Source organism: Mrakia frigida (genome assembly GCF_051309035.1).
Source record: "Mrakia frigida strain ATCC 22029 unplaced genomic scaffold BDY24scaffold_10, whole genome shotgun sequence".
In the NCBI taxonomy this organism is placed as follows: Eukaryota; Fungi; Basidiomycota; class Tremellomycetes; order Cystofilobasidiales; family Mrakiaceae; genus Mrakia; species Mrakia frigida.
Genome location: NW_027481271.1, coordinates 382,296 through 404,454, shown reverse-complemented (window position 1 = coordinate 404,454; position 22,159 = coordinate 382,296). Strand labels below are relative to the sequence as shown.

The following is a 22,159-nucleotide window of genomic DNA, read 5'->3' as shown; positions in this document are numbered from 1 at the left end:
CGTCCTCAGACTGAACGACCTTCCTTCTGGTAGATCTGGGTTTAGATTTCGTTGGTGCTGGTGGAGAGGCTGCTGCGGATGAAGATGGAGAATCCGGTAGTTGAGCTGCTGCCTTCTTGCGAGGAGGCATCCTGGGAGGAGAAGAGAAAGGAGGGAAGGAGGAGGTCGACGTTGGTGTTTTGAAAGTCAGTCTGGACGCGTCCTCTCTTTGCGCCCTTGCCGACCGATATTGTTTTATCCCTTTGGACTCAAAATTCGACAAGATAGACTCAACGCGTTTGAAAGCGATCTCTTGGTCAAAATCACTCATAAAGGAAACTCTTTACTGTTGAACAAGGTCGTTTCGTTCCCGTCTAGGCCCAAACCATCTTCTCGAGCTCTCGACTCCTTCCCTTTCCTGTCTGCTTCTCAACGGCCATCCTCCCTTCGCCACAACTTCGTCTCTCCCTTCTCTATACCCTCCCGCCCTTCCTTCCTCTCTACCGTCTCCTCACCAGCAGCTCCTTTCTTTCACCCTAAAAGCCGCCCTCTTCCCTCCCTTCGCTGGCCTTCGTGCCCTCCTCCTCCTCAACCTTCTTCGGCCCTCTCCTTCCCTTCCCTTCAAGATGGCTCCTCGTACCATGAAACCCAAGTCCCCAGTGGCACCCTCTCGTGCTCGAACATACTTCCTCGTCCTCCTCGGACTGGTCCTTTTCCTTTCTTCTGGATCTCTCCTCCATCGTTCTGGCCACCTCAAAGTTCCCAAGGCGACGTTCCGATACTTCTACTCTTCAGCCAGGCAACCCATCGTCCATCCTATCCCTCAACTCATGAAGGACGCGGAGGAGAAGTTCGAGGCTATGATCGCAGGTCAATCGAAATCGCTCAGTGAAGCTACCAGGGAATGTGAGTGTTCGATTCCTTCTCTCGTCGTCGGCGCGAGCTCGACGCTTCCTTCGTTCTTTCCTCGTCTTCTCCCTTACTCCCTGTTCTAAAGCTGATCTTGCTTTCGACTCTTTCTCCTACAGACAAGCGTCGATACGGACGAGCACCTCCTATCGGATTCGACGGTAAGCAGCAGCAGCCTCGACTGAATCAACTCACCTCCTCCTTCCCTCCTGTCGAGCTCGTTTCTCAACCTTCTTCCTTCCCTTTTACAGAATGGTACAAGTTCGCCATCGACAACGACGTCATCATCATCGACGAGTACGATCAACTCATCGAGGATCTTCGACCGTTCTGGCTCCTCAGTGGTAAGGAGGTTCGTCGTCGGTCGGTTCAGGTCGGACTCCTCCCTTCCGTCGATCTCGTCAGGGTTGAGGATGGAAAGACGAGGACCATCGATGTCAACACTGGTTTCGACGATGCGGAGGTTGGAGCTCGAGCTAAGGGTTTCAGAGTCATGCTGGAGAAGTTCCAAGGTGAGTCTCAGTCGAAAGGAGGAAGGAGGAGAGTTGAAGCTGACCTTTCGTTTCGTTCGCTTCCCTCTCTCTTCCAGATCGTCTCCCCGACATGGATTTCCCTATCAACGAGAAGGCCGAGGGAAGGATTCTCGTCCCTTGGGAGCAGAACATGTTCTCCAACCTCACCGTCGACTCGTCCAGTTCGTCCTTCTCTTTCTTATCTCTCCCTCGCCTCGCTCGTCGCTGACCTCCCTCGACCTCGCCTTTCGCAGAGGGAATCGAAGCCGTCCTCGGAGGAGAGTTCCTTCCCGATTGGAGAGGAGACGGAGGATCTGTATGGGAGGCCTTCCGACGAACCTGCCCTCCCAAGTCCCAAGCTCGTCGTCTCTTCGGATCCGTTCGAAACCCTCTTCGTCAAGGACAAGTCCCCATCAACCACCTCGCCGTCGCTGGAGTCGCTCAAAAGGCAGAGAACGAGGATTTCGTCTTCCCCGTCGGCGTCGACGATCGCTACAACTACTGCGACCACCCTTGGGCGCATATGGACCAGGGACACTTCTTCTCGGATTGGAGGACGATCCACGCTCTCTACCCGATGTTCTCGCCCGCCAAAGGTCTCGGATTCAGCGATATCCTCATTCCTAGTCATTACTACTTCTCGTCCACCAAGCGATACACCTATGGATGGGACCCGGTCAACATGCGGATCAAGGAGGTCGACGATATGGAGACCGCTTGGGAGAAGAAGACGAACAAGGTGTACTGGAGAGGAGCGACTACCGGAGGAGGATCGACGCCTCCTGGAGCTTTGGCTAGATACCAGCGACATCGGTACGCTCAGATCTTCACTGTTCTTCGTTCGAATCGAACTCTGACGCGTCTCTGTCTCCCTCTTTCTCCAGTCTCATCCGAATGACCTCGGATCTCTCAGAGAACAACCGAACCGTCGTCTTCGCCGATCCTCCCACTTCCAAGAACTACGTCGAAGGAGGCGTACCGATGAAGGATCTCAACGACAAGATGATGGATGTCGCCTTCGTCAAAGCCGTCGGATGCACTCAGTACCCAGGAGGATGCGACGGAATGAGGAAGGACCATCGATTCGCCGACCCTGTCCCTCTCGGAGAGAACTGGAGGCACAAGTACCTCATCGACATCGACGGTATGGGTTACTCCGCTAGGCTGTTCTCGCTGTTGATGAGTGAGAGTGCCGTCTTGAAGACGACAGTGTACAGAGAGTTCTTCTCGGATTGGATTCAGCCTTGGTGAGTTTTTGAGCCTTTTCTCTGTTCCCTCGAAGAACTTCAACTCACCTTCTTCTCCATTCTTGCTTGTAGGCTTCACTTCATTCCTATCTCGGCCAACTACCAGGAGATCTACAACGTGCGTCGCTCCTCCGAGCGTCGTCTTCTCCCTCTTCGTCGACTCACGCGTCTCGTTCTTTCTTCCCTCCCTTCGCTTCTCCGTTCCACAGGTCCACGCCTACTTCTCCGGTCCCACCCCCGAAATGACCGCCTCCGTCAACGGAACCCACACCCACGCTCCTTACGACGACTGGGAGCTTCGAAAGATCGCGTCCGAGGGAAGGAAATGGAAGATGACTCACGGTCGAAAGATCGATATGGAGGTCTAGTGAGTCTCTCTTTCCTCCCCTTCTTTCCTCCTCGTTTTGCTCTTCAAGCTCTAGATCTTCGAACTGACCTCGCTCTCCTTTCCTTCTTCTTCTTCCAGCGTCTACCGACTGGCGATCGAGTGGGGACGACTGAACGCGGACGACCGAGATGCGAAGACGTTCATGGGTTGAGCGAGCAGGGAACGACGAGATGAGCGTGGCTTAGTTTAGAGAGAGAGCGCGACGAGTATGTGTGTGTATGTTGAGGGACGCTATCTAGATGGGAAGAGAAGGAGGTCGAGGTCGAGGTCGAGTTCGACGAAGGTGTCGGACGTTTTCTTTTCTGGCTTTCTCGCTCCTTTTTTTTGGCTTTCCTTCTGTGTGTTATTCTTCGCTTATTTGGGTATGAGTGTCTATGCTGGCATTTCGGATCAAACCTTCCTTGAAAGAGCAACGAGGTTGTCTTCTCGTCGTTGCGCTCTTCTTCTCTTCCCGCTCTTCCCTTCCCGTTCTTTCCCTCCCGCTCCTCCCTTCGCACGGCTTTCGACCACAAGCAAAGATGAGAGAGATGTTCATTTCGTTTACGTTGCACGTAGTTATCAAAAGAGGAGAGAACGAAGAAAGGAAGGAAAGACACGAGGAGAGAGAAACAGAAAGGAACCGAAGATGGGAATGGACTGTAAGGAGGTTTGTGTGGGATGGACTTCGAGAGGATATGTACAATCGAGACGATGTAGTTGAGAGAAGAAACCAGGAAGAAAGAAAGGAAAGAAAAGGCGTTGTAGGAAACGAGATCAAGAGAGACAGACACACACGCGTTCCGAAAAGAAACGCAGACCCAACGAAACGGAACTCATCGCGATCGACGCGATGACTACCAACCAACCCACAACATTCTAAAAAAACGAAAAGATCCTCGAGCGGAGCAGAGCGTCCCTAGAACAGGGTCTAGGCCTTCTCCTTCCTCGTGTTGACCGCCGTTCGATGGTTTCGGTTGTTGAGGTGGACGGTGAAGTTGTCGAGGAGAGGACCGGCTCCTGGGTCGTAGATCTTTCCTGGGCAGTCGAGCTGATGGAAGGAAGGGGATGGGCCGAGTCAGTTCGAGGAATCGAACGAAAGGAAGGAGCGGGAAGGGAAGGAGCGGGAAGGGAGAGAGAGGAAACACTCACGCATTTGATCCTCCACTCCGCTGGAGCTCCAGGAGCTCTGACGTCGGACGACTTCCTCGGTTTCGGTACGACGCTGAAGTTGTCGTCCGGGTACCTCTTTCGAAGAGCGTCGGCGGCGGCGGTGAGCCAGGGAGGAGGGACCTGACGAGGAACGAACGAACGAGGCGAAAAGCAGAGGAACACGAGTCAGTCGAAGAAGATTCTCCCATACGACGGCCAAGAAATCGATCGAGGAGAACTCACCTGCTGAGCACCCGAAGCCGAAGAAGTCGACACCGAAGGCGAAGCCGACGCCTTCCCCGACGCGTTCGACTTGACGACCTTCTCCGGCCGAGGCGAAGGAAGAGCCGCCGTCTTTCCCTTCGCCTGCACCTCGTCCGACGGAAGCTCCTTATCCTTCTGCAGCCCAGGCGTAGCGGAGAGTTCCGACGAGGACGAATCCGGACTGGCGACGTCGTGGAACGAAAGAGGGGATCCTCCGTCCTTGTCTGCTGCTGCTGCTGCCTTCGACGGCGAAGGGGCGGTAGATCCTCCGTTGGCCGAATTTTTTTGGGAGGATCGCGTCGTCTTGGGTTCGTCGCCTTTGACGAGTCCTGTGGCTCGAGAGGAAGCGTCGGGAGTGTTCTGAGCCGACGAAGCGAGTCCAGCGTCCGAGTTCCTCGTTCCTCTCCTGGGCCTCTCGTTGACGGGTGCTGCTGGAGGAGGAGCGGAGGTATCTCCTCTCCGACTTCGAGTACTGGTCGCCGTGTTGGGTCGAGAAGGAGTTGAAGCTGCTGCTGCTGGTGCGGCTGCTGGAGGAGGAGGAGCGGGAGGAGGAGCCTGCTGCTGTTGAGATCGCTGCTGCTGCTCTCGTTGCTGCTGAGCCTGGAGTTGCTGCTTTTGTTGGTGGTGCTGCTGAGCTTGCTGCTGTTGCTGGTGCTGCTGCTGTTGCTGAGGAGTGAGAGCGTGTTGAGATCCTCCTTGCCGCGACGACGATGCGGCGAGGGGATCAAAAGATTGGTTCTGCTGGAGTTGGGAGGGGTGGAAGTTTTGACCGTAGGGGTTGTTCCCCTGCTGCTGAGAGTACGACGGATGACCTTGCTGCTGCTGCTGCTGCTGCTGAGGATGATGTCCGTTCGAGGACCGGTTCGGAAGAGGAGTCGACGAGTAGGGAGACGCCAGCTGCTGCTGCTGGTAGGAGTTCTGATTCGGGTGTCCTCCTGGTTGCTGCTGCTGAGGTTGCTGGTATCCGTTGTTGTACGGCGTGCTCGACGGCCCCGTCTGAGGGTGATGGTTCGACGACGTAGGAGCGACCTGATGGCTCTTCTCCCTCTTCCTCTCCACGGGAGGAGGCGAGGGACTTCTCCGAGAAGGGTTCTCGTACTCGTCGATGAAGTCCTCCTTCGCGATTGAAGCGATGTGAGCCGACGCAGCGAGAGCGGCCGCTCGTCTCGACGTCTTCTGGACGACGATAGGACTGGGAGGAGCGGGCATGGACGTTCCGGGAGGACCAGGAGCTGGGATGGGGAGTCCTGAGGAATCGACAGGACCTGGTCGACCGATGGAAGGGATCGTCCTCTTGGTCTTGTTGGGTTCTCGTTCGGGAAGAGCCACTCCTCGACGACCTTTGGTTTGACGCTTCTTCCTTCGAAGCTCCTTCTCTCGTTCCTTCTCGGCCTTCTCGATGTCCGCATCGTCGAGCTCTTGAAGCTGAGGAGTGAAGGACGAGCTGGAGACGTCCTCGGTTCGGATGGCGGTCGTAACGGGAGGGAGGAAGGCGAGTCGAAGTTCCTCGTCGAGGATGGCGGTCCCGTCGAAGGGGTGTCCGACGAGGATGAGCGACTTGAGGTAGGAGAAGCACTGCTCTCGGATGTCGTGAGCGATGGCGGTTCTGGAGACGGGAAGAACGAAAGAGGACCGATCGTCAGTGAGGAAGAGATCGAGGCGAGGGAGAGGGAGGGGAGACGAAAGACTGAGTGACTCACCTGAACTCTCCAGCAAGACCGAGATCGGCAGCCATGACCTCAGCGAACTCCTCGACAGCCGAATCAGGTCCGTTGGCATCCCACTCGAAGGTGTCCTTGAGGTTGACTCGTCCGTAGGTGATGTCGATCTGATCGAAAAAGAAAAACGAGACGCGTCAGAATTCGACTCTTCGTCTTCACGTCGAAGTCGACCTCGACCGAAGAGAAGCCCAGGCTCTCCTACTCACCTGAACGGTAATCCTCATCTCGTCATGTCCAAACTCAGCCAAACTCTTCGCCGCCAACTCTCCCACCGTCATCGGTCTCTCCGCCTTCGCCTCCTCACCCTCCTCCTCCCCTCCCTCCTTCTCCATCTCATCCTCACTCTCCACCACCGCTCGTCCCTTCCCCTTCCCTCCAGCTCCACCACCCACCACCACCGCGGTATTCGCCGCCAAAACCTTCTCGGTCGCAGCCTTCCTTCCCCAACTCTTCCCTTCCTCCTTGATCCTGTTCCACCACTTCTCCTCGTCCTCCTCGAGCTTGCCCCTCGTGGACATGACGCCTTCGAGCGCCGAGCTTCGGGTGGATCGAGCGAGGAGGTCCTTGTACTCGGTGACCTGGTCGTTGATGGCTGTGACGATCTTGAGGCGGAAGTGGGCGGGGAGGTGGAAGTCGTCGATGAGCGTTTGGGCAAACATCTCTGGGGTGACGAGGGGATCTGATGCGAGAGAAGAGGAAGAAAACGAAAGTCAGCTACTCTGGAGCGGGATGTTGATTTTGACGAGAAAGGTGGAGGAAGGAGACTCACCGGAAGCGTTCCAAGTGAAGGTGTCTCTGAACTTGAACGGGTCGTAGTCGATCTCGAGTCGGATAGGAACGAGCTGCTCCTCCTTCTCCGCAACCTGCTTCATCTCAGCTTTGGTGCTGTTCATCGAAACCAAGGAAGAAAGCCCACGGAAGGTCAGCCTCAACCTTCTTCTTCTCCTCGAACTCTCGAACGAAACGAAACCAAAACGAGTCGAAACGAAACGGATCACTCACAACCGAACCTCCTTCCTCCCCCTCCTCTCCTCCCTCTTCACCTTCTTCTGCTCGGGCCAAACCAACCCGAAACTCTCCACCTCGCCTTCCCAATCGGCTCTCCTCTTGGCCCCTCCTTCGCCTTCCCACCACCCAGCTTGCACCTTCCTCCCTATTCCCCTCCCTCTCCCAGCCTCGACCTTCTCCAACTTCTCCTCCACCAACTTCCTCTGCTCGGCCACCTGCTTCAAATACTTCTTGTCCTTCTCGATCCACCCCTGGACGTGCACAATCTCGGTTTTGCTGATCTCGGGGAGAGCGCCGTTGAAGGTCGGGTCCGAGAGTTCGAGTTTGGACGGCAGGAGGGGTTGGACGAACGTCGTCGGGAGGGTGGAAGGGTGGATGGAACCGGTCCATTCGGGTGGGGAGGCGGGACGGGTTGGGATTCGAGCGACAGAGGGAGGAGGTTGGGAAGGTGGGAGGGAGAGGGAGAGGGAAAGGGACGGGTGAGCGGAGGAGGAGGAGGAGGAGGAGTGGTTGAGGTTGTTGTTGAACGAGACGGGCGTAGGCGTCGCTGGAGCTTGTTGCTGCTGCCTCCCTACCGATCCAGGAGGGAAGAAGTTGGGAGGCAAGACGGCGGAGGTAGGAGTCGAATGGTTGACGTTGTTGTTGTTGTTGTTGTTGTTGTTCGACGACGACGACGACGACCTTCCCTTCGAAGGCATCACCATACTACTCGGCATCCCTGCTCCCGCTCCTCCTCCCACTCCTCCAGTGTTCTGCTGTCCGAACGACGTCCTCCTCCCCGTCGTATCCAGCGCGGATCCAGGCATACCCGGCACGCCTTCGTTGTTCCTCTTCGACGCGGTCATCATCCTTGCGATCGTCTCGAGCAGCTTGGGCTGGTCCTTGTAGAGCAGCTGGAGCGCGGCAGGGTTGTTGGCGTAGGAGCGGTGCTGAAGTGGGAGGCTGTCGACGTCGAAGAAGTGGGGCAGCGAAGGGTTCGCAGGAGGGAGAGAGAGACCGCTGGAGGTGAAGGAGGACGAGGATTGACGGCCGTGGTTGTTTTGGGAGGAGGAGGAGGGAGGGAGACCTGGGTTCTGGCCGTTGGCGTTCGGGAATGGGTTGGAGAAGGAGGACGACGAGGAGGAGGAGGATCTCTGCTGTTGCTGCTGGTTGGAGTAGGGAGATCCTTGATGGTTGGGGAATCCTCCTCCGAGCGACGACTGAGATTGAGACTGCTGGAGGTGCTGCTGTTGAGCTTGAAGTCGCTGAGCCATGAACGCAGCCTGTACTCAATCAAGACGAAGACGAGAGGGTCAGCTTGAAGTTTTCGAGAAGCGCATACAGCTTGAGAAGGGGATGGATGGAGAGAGAGACGTCGGAGTAGAAGGAGGCGAAGGAAGGAGAAAGTCAAGCTCACTTGAAGCTGCTGCTGCTGCTGCTGTTGATTCATCTGTCCTGGGAATCCGTTCGTCAACGCACTGAGATCATATCCTCCTCCTCCCATCGCCATCGGGTTGGGTCTCGACTGCTGAGCCGGCGAAGGGATGGAAGCGTTCGCGACCAAGGGACTCGCTGTCGGTCCTCCTCCTGGACCTGTCGAAGCTCGATGTTTCCGTTTCGAAGAGGGACGAGGAGAAGCTGTCGACGCTGGTGGGAGCATCTGGGACTGCTGAGGGAACGAGGAGGACGAGGACGAGGATTGCTGCTGAGGGTAAGGTGATGGCGAGCCCATGAAGGGAGGTTGGTTGTTGGACTGCTGGGAGAGGGAGGAGTGCGAGCGTTGTTGTTGTTGTTGCTGTTGTTGTTGTTGGGGAGTTCCGTAGTTGGAGTAAGGGGACATTCCGTTAGGGAAGGATTGTTGATTATGGGAGGTGGATGGCGAGTTGAACGCGTTGGAGGAGGACGACGAGGAAGGACCAAAGTTGGACGTGTCTCCTTGAGGCCATCCTCCCTGCTGCTGCTGCTGCTGCTGCTGCTGCTGAGGTTGACGGAATCCTTGCTGGAGGAGATGAGGTGGTATAGAACCGTATCCTTGTCCCTGCTGACCTCCGTTCTGCTGCTGCTGTTGCTGCTGGTACTGGGGTGGATGCAAACGAGAGGAAGGGAGGAGGTGATTGTGGGAAGGGAAGGAGGAGGAAAAGTCAGCTCGCTCTATCTTCCTCGTTCCTACTAGATACCCCCTAAAGATTTGCTGTGCTATCTTATCTTTGTCCAGACTTACCTGAGCCAAGAAAGCCTGCTGTTGAGCGAGCGAAGGGTTCTGCTGCTGAGCTTGATGGGAGGACGAGGAGTGGCCAGCGAAACCGGAAGGAGGAGGAGGTTGATGGTGACTCGACATCTTTCTAGTAGAGAGGGAGGAGTGGATCCGTTGAGGGTGTAGAGATCTCGAAAAAAGAAATCAACCGGTTTGTTGAGCCGATCGTGAGGAAACCTTGGGAGGCGAGGAGCTCGTCGGTATACGAGAGAAAGAGTCGCTGCGGGAGAAGGGAGCGTTCCTCCGTTTGCTGGGAGAGGGGAGAGGTGTAGATGGAGGGGAGATCTTCTAGCGAAGAGAAAGAAAAGCGGACTCTGAATCCCTAAACAGAACGGGGGGGGGAGGAGGGGAGGGGTAAGGGAAGGGTGGGGGTAAGAGGGAGCGAGACGAGACGACGATGCACAAGCGAGCGAGAAGGGGAGCTTTGGGAGGGAGACAGGGCGTGACCGCTTTGGGCTTTGCTCGTGCGTTTGTTGTTTCCCATCTCTTTTTCTTTCCTCCTTCCGATCTTCGTCAGCCCTTATCGAATCTCCGACCGGTTCCTGCTGACACTTTATCTAATCAATCAACCTACGGTACCGAAAAAGGGCGAGGCCTCGATTCCCAGCTTTCTCTCCTCCTCCCTCCCTCTCAGATTCAGGGGGAGCCCCGGACTCTTTTACCGTCGTCAAACTTTCTTGGAAGCCTCCTCGGGAACAGAATCTACATCCGAGAACGCTCCGAAGGACCTCTGTTTGCTCTGGGAGGGAGCGAGAAAGAAGCAGAGGGACAGAAGGGAGCAAGAACGAGAGAGAGAGGGAGAGACGCGGTCGTCGTCGTTCGTGTTTCCCTGTCTCTCTTCTTCCTTGTTTGAACCAAAACTGCATCTAGTCGCATGTCAACGCCTTGAGGGAAATGAAACGGAGGCGGTGAGAGCTTGAACTCGTCATTCAAACAACGAGGAACGGATGCGAGAAGACCGAATTCACACCCACCCCTTCTTTTTCCCCCTCCTTTTCAGCCCCAAGGAATTCTTTCCACCGACTCAGAAGCTGTAGATGCGTCTATCCTTCTATACGTTTGAGGCGAAGGATGAGCATTCAATTAGAGACATCGTGAAAAGCGATGCGACGTCTCCCGTTCAACCGCGTCGTGTTGCTCGCGTCGCTCGTCCCTCTCGACGTCCGTCTGAGAGCTTCAGACGAACGAATCGACTCCTCTTGAGGTTAAGAATCTTGAAGGCTGGCTGGGAGTAGAGCAGAGTGGTAGCTCTGAGAAGGAAAGTCTCTCGGAAGGGCGCTTGTTCCCAATGAAAGGGAACGAGAGCGACGACGTCGTTGAGCTCGACCTCTCCTCCAACTTCACCAGCCGAGTTCAACTCAACCTCAAGAGCTTCCACCCAGCAAAAACCAGTATCCTGCCATCTTCCCTCTTCTCTCTCAAAACTTTACCGCCTTCTTTCCCCAACTCTGAGACTGAAAAGGCAAAAGCAGCGATCGAAAGCGGAGGGATCACTCGCGAGCAACCACGAGAGACTCCCTCCTCTCAGCAGCTTCAGAAAGAAGAAGAGAGTCTACGAACCTTGTACAGAGAAGCCAGTCGAGAAGGATACGGAGATCCTGAAGGACCAAACGCAGGCTTGGGACTTTTTTCTTTTTTGGCTCGATTCGTCCTCGTCGTTTGTTTCGACGTCGAGGGCTTGGTTTCATTGCGCATCTGTGGTCGTTGAGTTGGCTGAGACCCTTCTTCAGATCGATTAGATGGGACTGGAAGGTCTGGTGCTGCCTGGAAGTCAACAGAGAGCTCGTCCTTTCTCCGCACGTTTCTCCTCGTGCCATACATACCGCCGCGCCGCCTTTTCCTTCTCCCCTGTTTCTTGCCCTCTTCGGCTGAGCTCGTCTAGCATCTGCTCAAGGAAGAAAGTGGGTCTCGATGAAGATTCGAGGGGAAGATTTCTGCGTCGTTGCGAAAGAAGCACGAGTTGCGATGGAAGGATGCGACGCGTCTGATCACCTCAATCGCCGTCCATCGACTTGCCATCAAGGCCTCTACTTTCGTCTTCAATCCATCAATCCCAGTCGTCAAAAAAACAAGGACAGAAACAAGGCAGGAAGGTCAGAGCGAAACGCAACTCTGGCTTTTTCGAGGTCGACCGCGTCGACCTCGTCTCTCTTCCTCGCTCAACAAAGATAAGAGAGAGAACCCGTCTTCATTACTGTAAACAAACAAGCGAGAAAAACAAAGGAAGAAAAAGAAAAGGCGAACGAGCGACACCTCCAGGATCCATAAGGCTCCAAAACGATAAAACAAAACTGAAGTCCAACCGCGCTTTTTGGGTTCCCTACGACGAATCTATCAACCTCCCCACACTGCTGCCTCTTCTACTCCCTTTCCCACTCCCACTCCCAACCCCATCCTCGTTCGACGACTCCATGATCACACTCTCCCTCAAGTTCTCCCCCGTCGCAGGCGTGTAGGTCGACGAACTCGTCCTCTCCCTCGATCTCGAACCCACCACCCCTCCTCCCGCTCCAGTCGCAGCTGCAAATCCTTCAGGACTGTACGGCAGTCCTTCCACATCCCCCAGCCCCGATCCTAGCCCTGATCCAGCAGCGATGATCCCTCTCAACCCGAGAACATCCTCCCTCTGCCGACTCCTCGACCTCGACGACGTGAAGTACAACGGACTTCGACCTCCTCCTGCACTGGCGGATCTCGTCCGAGGTCGGATGGTCCCTCCTCCTCCTGCTCCTGCTTCAACTCCGGAAAGGAGAGGAGCCGACTCGAGATCTCCATCGTCCATGAGATCGTTGGTGGAGTCGTGGTAGAGGCGCGAGGAGCGGTGTCGAGAGGAAGCGGTTCGTTTGTTGAGCCAGGGTTGAGTGGTGTCGTCTTCGGGTAGGGGTTTGGAGGATCCGTAAATGAAGAATTGGATCATGATGGTTGAGTCGAAGAGGAGGGTTCCACCGCTGCGAGTGGCGAGAAGAAAGAGAGAGGGTGAGTTGGGAGGAAGCGAAGGAGGCAAAGGGAGAGAGGCAGAGAGACGAACCTTCCGAGAACGTAAGGTAGACTTTCTAAGATGTAGTTGGTGCTTTCCGGACGAGGTTGATCGATGAGAGGGTTGAGGAGGATGGAGGAGACATAAAGAGACTGCAGGCGAAGAAGGGCAGGATTTAGCTTTCAGCCTCGGGTTCGAGAGCGCAAGAAGGAAAAGGAGGAGGCAAACTCACGTTGGCCAAGAAAGCGAAGAGAAAAAGGAACACCGAGAGACCTTCTGTTGATTTCCGAGTGAACTGAGCGACGAGAAAAAAGAACGAAAAGTCAGGGAACGATTCGAAATGAGACGCGTCTCAACTTCGTTGCTTTGCGCGACTCACGTTCTTCCAGATCTAAAGATAGAACGAGAAAGCAACAGGACTGATCAGATTCCATTTTCTTCGTACTAGGAAGAAGAAAATGAGAGGATCTACTCACCTGAGGCATCCTCGAAGTCAGGTACAAAACCGTACACGTCCAAGCGCTAATCCTCCCAATCAGCCTCTGCCAGGTCACCTCCGGACCCGTTGGCACTCCGTGCGGTGGCTTCTTAGGTCGTTGTCCTGGATCTTTGGGGTGTCGTCGAGAAGAGGAGTCGAGGGAGGAGTCGGAAGGGGTCGGGTCAACGAAGGTTGCTGGTTCGAGGACGAGGCCGGGTTCGGACGAAAGAGGGAGGAGGAGTTCCGAGAGAAGTATTGGTGAGGGAGAGAGAGGTTCCAGTAATGATGCGGAGGGTATCGAAGAGTCCTCCTCCAACGACGACGACGACGAAACGCTGCTGCTCTGACCCGACCAAAGGATCCTTCCCGCCAATCCTCCTCCCACCAACCCGCTCCCACTTCTCCCAACCACCCCTCTCCCACCAATGGAACTTAACGATCCAACTCCCACCATTCCCACCAAACTCATCAACACAACTCCAGCCGTACTCCTCCCGCTCCCTCCACCACCAGCCCCTCCTCCTCTCTGCACGCTCAAACTCCTCGAACCACTCCGTTTCAGCAGAGGTGGGTTCTTCAGCAAGCCCTGCTGTTGCTGCTGGTGCTGCTGGTGCTGCATCGACTCCACGAGCGTACTCTGATGATCTGGTGTGGGAGGTTGAACGCCAAACGTGACGGCTGGAGGAGGCGGTGGACGTGTGAGGGTTCGACCTCGTTCGGAAGCGGTCGGCGTGCGTCCGTCTTCGTTGATAGGGTGGGTGGGACGTTGGACTAGAATAGGAGAGGCAGTAGCTGATGATTGGGAGGAGGCGGTGAGGGAGGTTGCTGAGTGGGAGGGAGTGAGGCCGTGGGTTGGGTGGGAGGAGAGAGAAGGAGCTCGATGTTGCGACGGGGAGGTTGCTGGGGAGGCTGAGGCCGAGGAAGAAGTGAGGTTGTGACGAGAGGAGGAGTTGGAAGTACGTTGATGGGATTGGGGTTCCCATGCTGGTTCGAGGATGTTGCCTCTCGAGTTCGAGACGTCCGACCTGATGCTGTCTCCTCCCAACGTCGTGACACTGTCCTCCAGCCTCTCCTCTCCTCCCGCTCGTCCCGACGAGTTCCCTCTCGGAGTAGACGACTTCCTCTTCCTACTTCTACTCCGACTCGACTTGTTGGTACTGCTTCCTCCTCGTTTTGAGGCAGCTACAGCTTCAGCCGCTCGAGCTACGTTGGCAGCAGCGGCGCTCATTTCCTCGAACGAGCCTGGGATTCGAGTGTGTCGACGACGGTTGCCTGGTCTCGAAGGACCTCCTGATGCTGATCCTCCGTTGGGTCCCGAAGGCGAGGAGGAGGAGGTTGGGAGGTTGCTGAGGTGAGGCGAGGAAGTTGAGAGCAGACGAGGGGAGGAGGAAGTGGAGGAGATCAGGGATCGTTTGGAATGGTGATGGTGAGGTTTCGGAGTGGGCTTGTAGTAGCACCAGAACTGGCTGACGAGGCCGATGTCGACGAGACAGAAGTAGAGAGCGAGGTATTTCTACGTGGAAGGAAGCAAAGGGAGTCAGCCAACAGGAGCGAGGGGAGGCCGTGAGCTCTCGCGTGGGGAAGGGAGGGAGCGAGGAGGTGAAAGTGGAGGAGGAAGAGGTGTGAGCTCGAGAGTGAGAAGATTTGATCCTTACCTGGAACTCTAGTTGATCCGTAAGGAAGCACCCTATCATGTTCAGAACATCACCTAAGAAGCGTAACCGCAGAGAGAAGGAGGTCAGCTTGTGAGCTCGAAAGGTTGCAGGGCTGAACGAGGGAGGGAGGAGAGAATCGACTTACCAGCCAACCAGTTTGCTAGGAAGGGCAGAGCTAGACCTTCACAGTTCTTCCTTCTATAGTTGGTGATGAGCTGAGGAGTTTGAGCAAACAGCTAGGAGACAAGGAAGAAGTCAGCTGTGGGAGATAAGCTCCAAAGAGGAGAGGAGGAAGGAAAGGAGAGCTCACCCAAAGACTGATAGAACCGTAGCCCAAGATCTGGCTCAACGTCTCCTTTGTAGCAGGATCCATGCCGAATGAGGAAAGACTCATCGTCTACGAGCCCGCGAATCGTCGAGAGTCGTGCGTGAGCGAGTTGGCCGAACGATTTGGGAGGAGGTTCGTTGAACGAGAGGAGGAAGGAGGCGAGGAAGTCGACCTTCGTGCCACAGGGACAGAGTTGGTGGAAGGGAGACTTTGGTTGAGGTATTAAGCGAGAGCGGGAGAGGTATAGATGAGCTCGTTCCAAGTCGTGAAAAGCGAAAGCAGGCCAGTCCTCAGGGTTGATGGTTTGAGGGAGGAAAGGGAGCGAGGTATTACCTTCTCGAGGCCATCCTTCCCCTCCCTGTTTGATGCCTCGGAACGGACTGAAAACGATTTGACACGTACAAACCTCGGAAAACGAAGACGGAACGAGACAAACCATATCGAGTAGGTTTGTTGAATCGCTAGGCTGAAAATATTCTCATCATCCTTGGGTCGAACACCCGACCTGAAGATCCAATCCTCGTCGTCAGGGAGGGCGCTCTCTCTTCTCTCTTCTCTCTTCTCTCTTACGCTGCCCGCCCTACCTCCAACGTCCGTTCGGATGAGCTCCCAAGAGCGTTCATTCGATCTCTGAGAACTTTGAGAACTTGTCCTTGCTCATGCTGGGTCCAGCGAAGACGAGATGCTGCTCGTTAACCAGTTTGAGGAGCGCCCTGTCTCCTCCGTCGATTTGCAGCTTCATCTTCCAGGGGTCGGGTCCGTACCTACACAGCGAGAAGGAAGATTGGGTATAGATGTCAGTAGAAGATCGACGAACGTGCAGAAGAGGAGGAAGGATAGCGGGAAACTCACTCGGTTCGGAGCTGACGAGCGAGACGCGTCGCGCTCACCTTCCGCGTGAGAGCTGGGTCGTTGGTTCGGGTGATGTTGAGGTAGGAGAAGAGGATGAAGACTCCGATGGGGTTTCCTGTAGAAAGGGAAGACAGGGATCAAGGGGACGAAAGTCAGCGAAGCGAGAGAAGGTGGACGAGACGCGACGAGGAGCGCAAGACTCGAACGGACCCATTACAGCCTCCAGCTTGGCCTTCTCCAGCATCCTGATCGAAGGCTTGTCAGGTCCAAAGTCAAGCCAGAGCATGTGCTCGAGCTCGTACTGCAAAGAGCCAGAGAGAACGAAGAACAGGTCAGTTCGACGGACCTCCTTCGAGAAACGAAACGCAAATGAACTCACGTCCTCCTCTCCATCAGGTAGCAAAGCGTACCATCCCATTCCTCGCTGTTCTCCAGTCTGTAGGATCTCGATGTGCATCCTGATCTGCTCGTGACACGCGTCAGGAACGTCTTGCATCCGAGCCGAGATATCCTCTTTCGAGCCCTTCTTGATGTCGAGAGGAGCTAGCTTGAGGGCAGGAAGGGAGGTGTTGGAGGAGGCAGTGGTGTTGGTGGGAGCGGTGTTGGAAGAAGGAAGTTGAAGGGCGTGCTTGACTCGGATCGATTGGAGTCTCTGTGGGAAGAGAGGGAGAGGAAGGGACGAGACGCAGGAGGGAGAAGCAGCAGGAACGAGGAGAGCCGAGAGGAGCAAGAGGCAGGATGCAGGGAAAGAAAGAAGAACGTAAGGAAGTCAGTCTGTGGATATTTATTGATGCGAAGCTTATACACAGACGTCTGCCTACAGGAAGAAGAGGGAGGTGAGGGAGAAAGATTCACCTTTTCACTCAACCGCCAGTGCGGGTTCTTCTCAAGGATCAAAGCTTGAAGCTTTTTCACTCCCAGATCAGGCTGCGTCTTCTTGAGTTCTACGAGGATCGAAACGATCTCGTCCTCGGGAGGAGAGAGGTCGGTTGGACGGTCGGTTGTCGAAGTTGAGGCTGAAGGGTCGGACGACATTTTTGCGAACGCTGCAGAAGAAGAGCCGGAGAGAAATTCAGTGCGCTCGTTTCGTGAAAGCAACTGGTGTAGTCGACAGAGTAGATCTACCTGTTATCTAGAAGTTGAGAAAGTTCGATGCTGATGGTCGGGAGGGAGGAGGGAGCAGGGAAAGAAGAGGGGTTGAGATTCGGAGTCAAAGCGAGTCAGAAGTTGATCTCCCTTGTTTGCTCTTGCTTTCTCTCCTCAACCTGCATGCACTCGTCCCTTCTAGTTCGACAAATCAGCTCTAGAACACTTCTCAGATCAACCCAAACCCTACTCCTCAACTCGTCTAGACTTCAATCGTCTGGAACCTCGTCCTCCTCCTCCCTCCCTCTCCTCCTTCACCACTTTCGACCCATGTCGTCCCCTTCCACCCTCCCTCCCGCCGCCGACGCACCTGCCGTTCAGGGAGTCGCTCCCGACGCTCCTCCTCCCAACCCTTTGGACCCCGCTACCGCTGTGGACAAGGTCACCGAGAAGCTGAGCAAGGTCAAGATCCCTTCAGAGAAGAAGGAGAAGGTCAAGAAGGAGAAGGTCGCCGCCGCTCCTCCCACCAAGCTCAACGTGAGTAGAGTACTTCTCTCTATTTCTCTCGAGCTCGCTTGGCTCTGCATGGTGTTCTTTCTCGTCTCGAGACTTTGAGAGTCAACAGGGAGGTTGAAGAGGGGAGGACCAGAGCTTCAGCCCAAAGGGAGGAAGGAGGGAGGGATTTTGAGCTCGGATGAAAGATCAAGGGAGCCGTTCCCTGATCCATTCTCTCTCTTTCCCGCTTGTTTTTCTTGCAGCTCGACCCTCCCAACTCGTTCATCGCCCCTCGTATGGAGATCTTCGAGAAGTACCAAAAGATCCAGAACGAACGACTCGCTCGTACGTCTCTTCCAAACCTCCTTCTCGCTCTTCTCCTTTCCCTCGAGCTCACCATCCCTCCTTCCTGTTCACTCAGAGCAACCCCGAGTCCCCATCACCGTCACCCTCCCCGACAACACCACCCGTGACGCCGTCTCTTGGGAGACCACTCCCTTCGACGTCGCTGTCTCCATCTCTAAAGGACTCTCCGAGAAGGTCATCATCGCCAAAGTCGACGGAAAGCTCTGGGATCTTACAAGACCTCTCGAGGCTTCGTGCACCTTGGAGATGATGGACTTCGATCACCCTTCCGGAGAGGCCAAGGCTGTCTTCTGGCATTCGTCCGCTCACGTCCTCGGAGAGGCTTGTGAGGGGCACTTGGAGGGATGCTGTCTTGGACATGGACCTCCCATCGACGACGGATTCTTCTACGATATGAAGCTCGATAACGAGAGGTGAGTTCTGGAGATTTCGACCAGTCAGTGTTGTCCCACGAGGAGGTGGTCGAACATTCGTTGGAATCATGTAGAGATTGAAGGAAGGGAGGAAGAGATTGACTCGAATCACGTCTCGTCCACTCGAACTTCGAACTGACTTTTGCTGCCTTCGTCTTTCACAGGAACGTCGTCCCTACCGACTGGCCTAACATCGAGACTCTTGTCAAGGGAGCCGTCAAGGAGAAGCAGAAGTTCGAGCGAGTCGAGATGCCGAAGGAGGCTCTGTTGGAGATGTTCAAGGTCAGTTCGTTCGCCTTTTTGTTACTTCGACGGCAGAGAAACTGACCGAACATCGGTATCTCGTTGATTTCAACAGTACAACAAGTACAAGTCCCACTTCATCCAGGAGCAGGTCCCCGAGGGAACCTCTTCCACCGTCTACCGATGTGGTTCGTCGCGTCTCTCCTCTCCCTTCCCTCGGCTTCCCTCTTCCACCACCCCCTCCTCTCCAACACCGTCTTCCCTCCTCCAAAATATTCGAACCTTCTTTTCCCTCGCCCTAAGTCCGCAAAGCTGACTCGCTTCGTCTTTGCTCTTTCTCCGATTTCCTTCTCTTCCCGCCTCTCAACTCTCAGGACCTCTCATCGACTTCTGTCTCGGACCTCACATCCCTCACACCGGCAAGATAAAGGCCTTCTCCGTTACCAAGGCTTCCTCGTCCTACTTCCTCGGAGACGCCAGCAACGAGTCCCTCCAGAGGATCTACGGAGTCAGTTTCCCCGACTCCAAGCAGATGACCGAGTACAAGAAGTGGATCGAGGAGGCTGAGAAGAGGAACCATAGGAAGATCGGAAAGGTACGTAGCTCTCCTTTACGCCTGTGTCTTGCTCTTGAGGTTGTGGGACTTCGAAGCTCGAAGCTGATCTCCTTCCCGTTTTGCGTTTCCTTCTTTCGCAGGAGCAAGAACTCTTCATGTTCCACGAGCTCAGTCCCGGAGCTCCCTTCTTCCTTCCCCACGGAATGAGGATCTACAACGCTCTCATCGCCTTCATCAAGGAGGAGTACCGAGATCGAGGATACGAGGAGGGTGAGTCTTCGCACTTCATCTCGTCTCGACGCGTCTCCCGTTCCGTCTCTCTTCCGCACTGACGCGTCTTCCTCACCTTCTTCATTCCCTCGAATCACAGTCATCTCTCCCAACATGTTCAACGTCGATCTCTGGAAGCAGTCCGGTCACTACGACAACTACAAGGAAGACATGTTCCTTCTCAACGTCGACAAGACGGAGTTCGCTCTCAAGCCCATGAACTGCCCTGGTCACTGCCTCATCTTCGACTCGAGGAAGCGATCGCACAAGGAGCTTCCCATCAGGATGGCCGAGTTCGGAGTGCTGCATAGGAACGAGGCCAGTGGAAGTTTGGGAGGACTCAGTCGAGTGAGGAGATTCGTTCAGGACGATTCGCACATTTTCTGCATGCCCGATCAGGCGAGTCGGCTTCCTCTACCTCTTCTTTCTCGAGTACCAGTACTGCTCGATAAATCTTCGAGCCCGATTCATCGTTTTCTCTTCGCTGATTTGATTTTTTTTCCCTTCTTTGCCTCCCGTTCGAACAGATCGCCGACGAGATGGAGAACCTCTTCGACTTCCTCAACAAAGTCTACGGATGCTTCGGATTCGAGCTCAAGTTCGGTCTTTCTACCCGTAACCCCAAGAAGTTCATGGGAGACCTCGCTGTTTGGGACGAGGCCGAGGCGACGCTTCGAAGGGTGCTCGAGAAGTACCAGGCTGGAAACTGGGAGACCTTCCCCGAGGACGCTGCTGTACGTTCTTTCTTTTTCGCTTCTTCTCTTCTCGTTATTTCGATGAAGAAGTCGCGACTGACAAGCTCTCTTGACTTTTTTCTCGTCGCAACCAGTTCTACGGACCCAAGATCGACATCAACGTTACCGACGCCATGAAGAGGGAGCACCAGGTCGCCACCATCCAGCTCGACTTCCAACTCCCCGAGAGGTTCAAGCTCGAGTACGCTGGAATCGATTCCGAGCCTGGAGCGGATGGAAAGATGAAGATCAACCGACCTGTCATGGTGCGTCTTCCTTCTCTTCCTTTTCTCGTTCGTATCTTTCTCGAACTGAACCAGTCTCCTCCTCTCCCTCCTATCAGATTCACCGAGCTATGCTTGGAAGTCTCGAGAGGTTCATCGCTAACCTTACTGAGCACCTCGCTGGAAAGTGGTGAGTCTTCTCTCGTTCCTTTTCCTTCGTTCAGACGGACCTGCTCACTCACACCGTCGCCTTCTACCTTCCGTTTAAAAGGCCTTTCTGGCTCTCTCCTCGACAGGCCATCGTCATTCCCGTTGGAGCCAAATACGTGCGCATCTGTTTTTGCCCCTTTCGGTGGCTCGCACGAGGGAGCGTGGACTGACTCGACACCGATACCTCTTCCTTCTCCTCTTCCACAGATTCCTTACGCTAAGGAAGTTTCGAAGCTCCTCTGGAAGGAAGGCTTGTGAGTTCCCGCCGCTTCTTTTCATAGATCTCGTCGTGCGTTGTGCTGACTTTAACTCTCTTTCATCTTCGCAGCTACTCCGACGTCGACGAGACCGGAGACACTTTGCCCAAGAAGATCCGAAACGCTGAGGTTCGCTCCCTTTATTTCTTTCTTCTTTCTCTACTTCTCGTCCCGTGGCTCGATATCTGACGATCCTCTTTCCTACGCTTCGTCTCCAGATCTCCCAAGTCAACTTCATTCTCGGTTCGTTCCCTTTCTCCTCTCCGTCGCCCCCCTTCTCTTTCCCTTTCCCACTCTCTCCTGTACTGACCCTTTCCCCTTTTATCTTCTCCTTCTCAGTTGTCGGAGACCAGGAGGAGACCTCTCGTTCAGTCAACGTCCGAAACCGAGACGACGTGGGACTCAAGCAGCGATCCGACGAGACCGTTCCCCTCGCCGAGTTGATCGCCAAGTTCCACGTCCTCAAGAACGAAAGGAAGCAGCTCAACACTCTCTAGATATAGAAGGAGGGACTTTGGGTTGAGGGTGGAGAATATGGGCTTTCATCTTGCATCGAATCGATTTCGAAGACTGAGCTGGAGGAAGCATCCGAGAGAAAGCTGAGCGGCCAACTCTCCAGTCGGTGCTTCTTCATGACGCCTCTCGAGGAGTGCCGCGTCTCGCTGAGTGACGTGGCAATGGGTGTGGTCGACACCAGGGAAGGACGTTCGAGGAGACGCGTCTTTCGCGACGACTTTTCACGAGGGACACCTCGTCCTGCTGCTCTTCTTCCTTGACACCAAGGGGCTTCCAACATCGTCGAGCTGATAGAGGGACCAGAAACTTATCTGAACTTTTCGCTGGAAGAGTGAATCACCCTGAAATACGATGCCGAAAGAAAGCTGACTGCCGGCTGCTTGGTCGCGTCTTCTCCTCCTTGGAGAATGGGGAGCTCGGGTCGAGGTGAAGCAAACGCGTCTCGACGCGACTGCGAGTCTCAAATTGAAGGACTGGCTAACGATCAGTCGTAACAGAGTACAAAGCTCACCTGATCAGTATGGTTTTGAAAGATCTCGCCTTCATCAATGAAGGAGGCGAAAGAGAGGCGGAAGAGGCAGCGAAGCGACCGCGTTTTGAGCCCAACGCGTCGTTCAGCCCTTCTGAGCCTCCCCTTCGAAAAAAAAGGTGGCCTTCTTGGGGTCTATCCTTACTCTCAGAAGCTCAGCTATCTTCTCATCCACTCAGAACTTTAAAATGTCAAGTTCCGCGAGAGTTGACGATTTTGTTGCCATCTTTCAGTCTCAGGAACGCGCGTTGCCTTCTTTCCCTCCTCTCCTCTTTTCGTCTTTCGTCTCTCTCTCTTTTCCCTCCTCACCTCCACCACCTCCTTTTCACCAAACTTGCTCAAAGTTCACCTCAACCTTCCTCAAAGTCAACCTCAACCTCCTTACAACAAACACACTCACAAAATGACCGTCTCCCTCTCTTCCCTCGCGTCGTTCTCGTCGACCACCAACTCTCTCGGACGAGAAGCTTTTGCTTCCTCCTCCTCCAGGACTTCTTCGTCCAACGAGGAGACTTCCATCTCTTCTGGAGATTCTACTTCTACCAAGGAGGTGAGTGGCTTCGTTCCTTGGGGCTCTTCTT

The 22,159-nt window shown here is 54.9% G+C and overlaps 7 protein-coding genes across 7 annotated transcripts; 4 read left to right on the top strand and 3 right to left on the bottom strand.

Annotated features, from left to right (window-relative positions):
- The first annotated feature begins 366 nt into the window (after nt 1–366).
- On the top strand, nt 367–3,312 carry BDY24DRAFT_384651 (uncharacterized protein). Its single transcript, XM_076639848.1, has 9 exons — nt 367–885; nt 1,008–1,049; nt 1,140–1,400; nt 1,478–1,582; nt 1,655–2,213; nt 2,285–2,647; nt 2,720–2,765; nt 2,857–3,014; nt 3,114–3,312. Exons 1-9 carry the CDS (start codon nt 606–608, stop codon nt 3,184–3,186), a joined length of 1,887 nt encoding a protein of 628 aa, XP_076497977.1. The 5' UTR covers nt 367–605; the 3' UTR covers nt 3,187–3,312.
- BDY24DRAFT_18874 (uncharacterized protein) lies at nt 2,895–3,857 on the top strand. The gene is made up of 2 exons (XM_076636385.1): nt 2,895–3,014; nt 3,114–3,857. The coding sequence occupies exon 2, from the start codon at nt 3,244–3,246 to the stop codon at nt 3,733–3,735; it is 492 nt and encodes a 163-aa protein (XP_076497976.1). The 5' UTR covers nt 2,895–3,014; nt 3,114–3,243; the 3' UTR covers nt 3,736–3,857.
- On the bottom strand, nt 3,839–7,076 carry BDY24DRAFT_18881 (SWI/SNF chromatin-remodeling complex subunit SNF5). The gene is made up of 6 exons (XM_076636386.1): nt 6,918–7,076; nt 6,355–6,827; nt 6,128–6,255; nt 4,407–6,033; nt 4,164–4,304; nt 3,839–4,062 (listed from the first exon to the last, which is right to left on the bottom strand). The coding sequence occupies exons 1-6, from the start codon at nt 7,039–7,041 to the stop codon at nt 3,943–3,945; spliced, it is 2,613 nt and encodes an 870-aa protein (XP_076497975.1). The 5' UTR covers nt 7,042–7,076; the 3' UTR covers nt 3,839–3,942.
- A 1,993-nt stretch (nt 7,077–9,069) lies between these two features.
- BDY24DRAFT_384647 (uncharacterized protein) lies at nt 9,070–9,761 on the top strand. Its single transcript, XM_076639847.1, has 2 exons — nt 9,070–9,212; nt 9,357–9,761. Exons 1-2 carry the CDS (start codon nt 9,144–9,146, stop codon nt 9,513–9,515), a joined length of 228 nt encoding a protein of 75 aa, XP_076497974.1. The 5' UTR covers nt 9,070–9,143; the 3' UTR covers nt 9,516–9,761.
- Nucleotides 9,762–11,464: 1,703 nt separating this feature from the next.
- Nucleotides 11,465–15,145, bottom strand: BDY24DRAFT_384645 (PQ-loop repeat-containing protein). The gene is made up of 8 exons (XM_076639846.1): nt 14,810–15,145; nt 14,645–14,735; nt 14,500–14,552; nt 12,843–14,357; nt 12,746–12,757; nt 12,599–12,661; nt 12,418–12,518; nt 11,465–12,337 (listed from the first exon to the last, which is right to left on the bottom strand). Exons 1-8 carry the CDS (start codon nt 14,891–14,893, stop codon nt 11,710–11,712), a joined length of 2,547 nt encoding a protein of 848 aa, XP_076497973.1. The 5' UTR covers nt 14,894–15,145; the 3' UTR covers nt 11,465–11,709.
- A 280-nt stretch (nt 15,146–15,425) lies between these two features.
- Nucleotides 15,426–16,839, bottom strand: BDY24DRAFT_440272 (uncharacterized protein). Its single transcript, XM_076644506.1, has 6 exons — nt 16,805–16,839; nt 16,535–16,725; nt 16,059–16,331; nt 15,890–15,980; nt 15,680–15,794; nt 15,426–15,591 (listed from the first exon to the last, which is right to left on the bottom strand). The coding sequence occupies exons 2-6, from the start codon at nt 16,712–16,714 to the stop codon at nt 15,447–15,449; spliced, it is 804 nt and encodes a 267-aa protein (XP_076497972.1). The 5' UTR covers nt 16,715–16,725; nt 16,805–16,839; the 3' UTR covers nt 15,426–15,446.
- On the top strand, nt 16,840–21,462 carry BDY24DRAFT_384640 (tars protein). The gene is made up of 16 exons (XM_076639845.1): nt 16,840–17,302; nt 17,524–17,605; nt 17,682–18,039; nt 18,204–18,321; nt 18,398–18,470; nt 18,657–18,877; nt 18,979–19,108; nt 19,209–19,507; nt 19,636–19,842; nt 19,938–20,108; nt 20,186–20,256; nt 20,338–20,392; nt 20,484–20,530; nt 20,605–20,662; nt 20,752–20,776; nt 20,873–21,462. The coding sequence occupies exons 1-16, from the start codon at nt 16,949–16,951 to the stop codon at nt 21,028–21,030; spliced, it is 2,427 nt and encodes an 808-aa protein (XP_076497971.1). The 5' UTR covers nt 16,840–16,948; the 3' UTR covers nt 21,031–21,462.
- Nucleotides 21,463–22,159: the final 697 nt, after the last annotated feature.

Coding starts and splice junctions, on each gene's coding strand:
- BDY24DRAFT_384651 (XM_076639848.1), top strand. CDS start 606: ATGGCTCCTCGTACCATGAAACCCAAGTCCCCAGTGGCACCCTCTCGT. Junction 1,401..1,477: donor CATGCTGGAGAAGTTCCAAG/GTGAGTCTCAGT, acceptor TCTCTCTTCCAG/ATCGTCTCCCCGACATGGAT. Junction 1,583..1,654: donor CCTCACCGTCGACTCGTCCA/GTTCGTCCTTCT, acceptor CGCCTTTCGCAG/AGGGAATCGAAGCCGTCCTC.
- BDY24DRAFT_384640 (XM_076639845.1), top strand. CDS start 16,949: ATGCACTCGTCCCTTCTAGTTCGACAAATCAGCTCTAGAACACTTCTC. Junction 19,109..19,208: donor AGATCGAGGATACGAGGAGG/GTGAGTCTTCGC, acceptor CTCGAATCACAG/TCATCTCTCCCAACATGTTC. Junction 19,843..19,937: donor CCTTCCCCGAGGACGCTGCT/GTACGTTCTTTC, acceptor CGTCGCAACCAG/TTCTACGGACCCAAGATCGA.
- BDY24DRAFT_384645 (XM_076639846.1), bottom strand. CDS start 14,893: ATGAGTCTTTCCTCATTCGGCATGGATCCTGCTACAAAGGAGACGTTG. Junction 14,736..14,809: donor ACGGTTCTATCAGTCTTTGG/GTGAGCTCTCCT, acceptor CTTGTCTCCTAG/CTGTTTGCTCAAACTCCTCA. Junction 14,358..14,499: donor CGGATCAACTAGAGTTCCAG/GTAAGGATCAAA, acceptor CCTTCCACGTAG/AAATACCTCGCTCTCTACTT.
- BDY24DRAFT_440272 (XM_076644506.1), bottom strand. CDS start 16,714: ATGTCGTCCGACCCTTCAGCCTCAACTTCGACAACCGACCGTCCAACC. Junction 16,332..16,534: donor ACTGGCGGTTGAGTGAAAAG/GTGAATCTTTCT, acceptor CTCTTCCCACAG/AGACTCCAATCGATCCGAGT. Junction 15,795..15,889: donor CAAGCTGGAGGCTGTAATGG/GTCCGTTCGAGT, acceptor CCCTTTCTACAG/GAAACCCCATCGGAGTCTTC.
- BDY24DRAFT_18874 (XM_076636385.1), top strand. CDS start 3,244: ATGTGTGTGTATGTTGAGGGACGCTATCTAGATGGGAAGAGAAGGAGG.
- BDY24DRAFT_384647 (XM_076639847.1), top strand. CDS start 9,144: ATGAGGTGGTATAGAACCGTATCCTTGTCCCTGCTGACCTCCGTTCTG. Junction 9,213..9,356: donor TGCTGCTGTTGCTGCTGGTA/CTGGGGTGGATG, acceptor GTCCAGACTTAC/CTGAGCCAAGAAAGCCTGCT.
- BDY24DRAFT_18881 (XM_076636386.1), bottom strand. CDS start 7,041: ATGAACAGCACCAAAGCTGAGATGAAGCAGGTTGCGGAGAAGGAGGAG. Junction 6,256..6,354: donor AGATGAGGATTACCGTTCAG/GTGAGTAGGAGA, acceptor TTTTTCGATCAG/ATCGACATCACCTACGGACG. Junction 6,034..6,127: donor GGTCTTGCTGGAGAGTTCAG/GTGAGTCACTCA, acceptor TCCCGTCTCCAG/AACCGCCATCGCTCACGACA.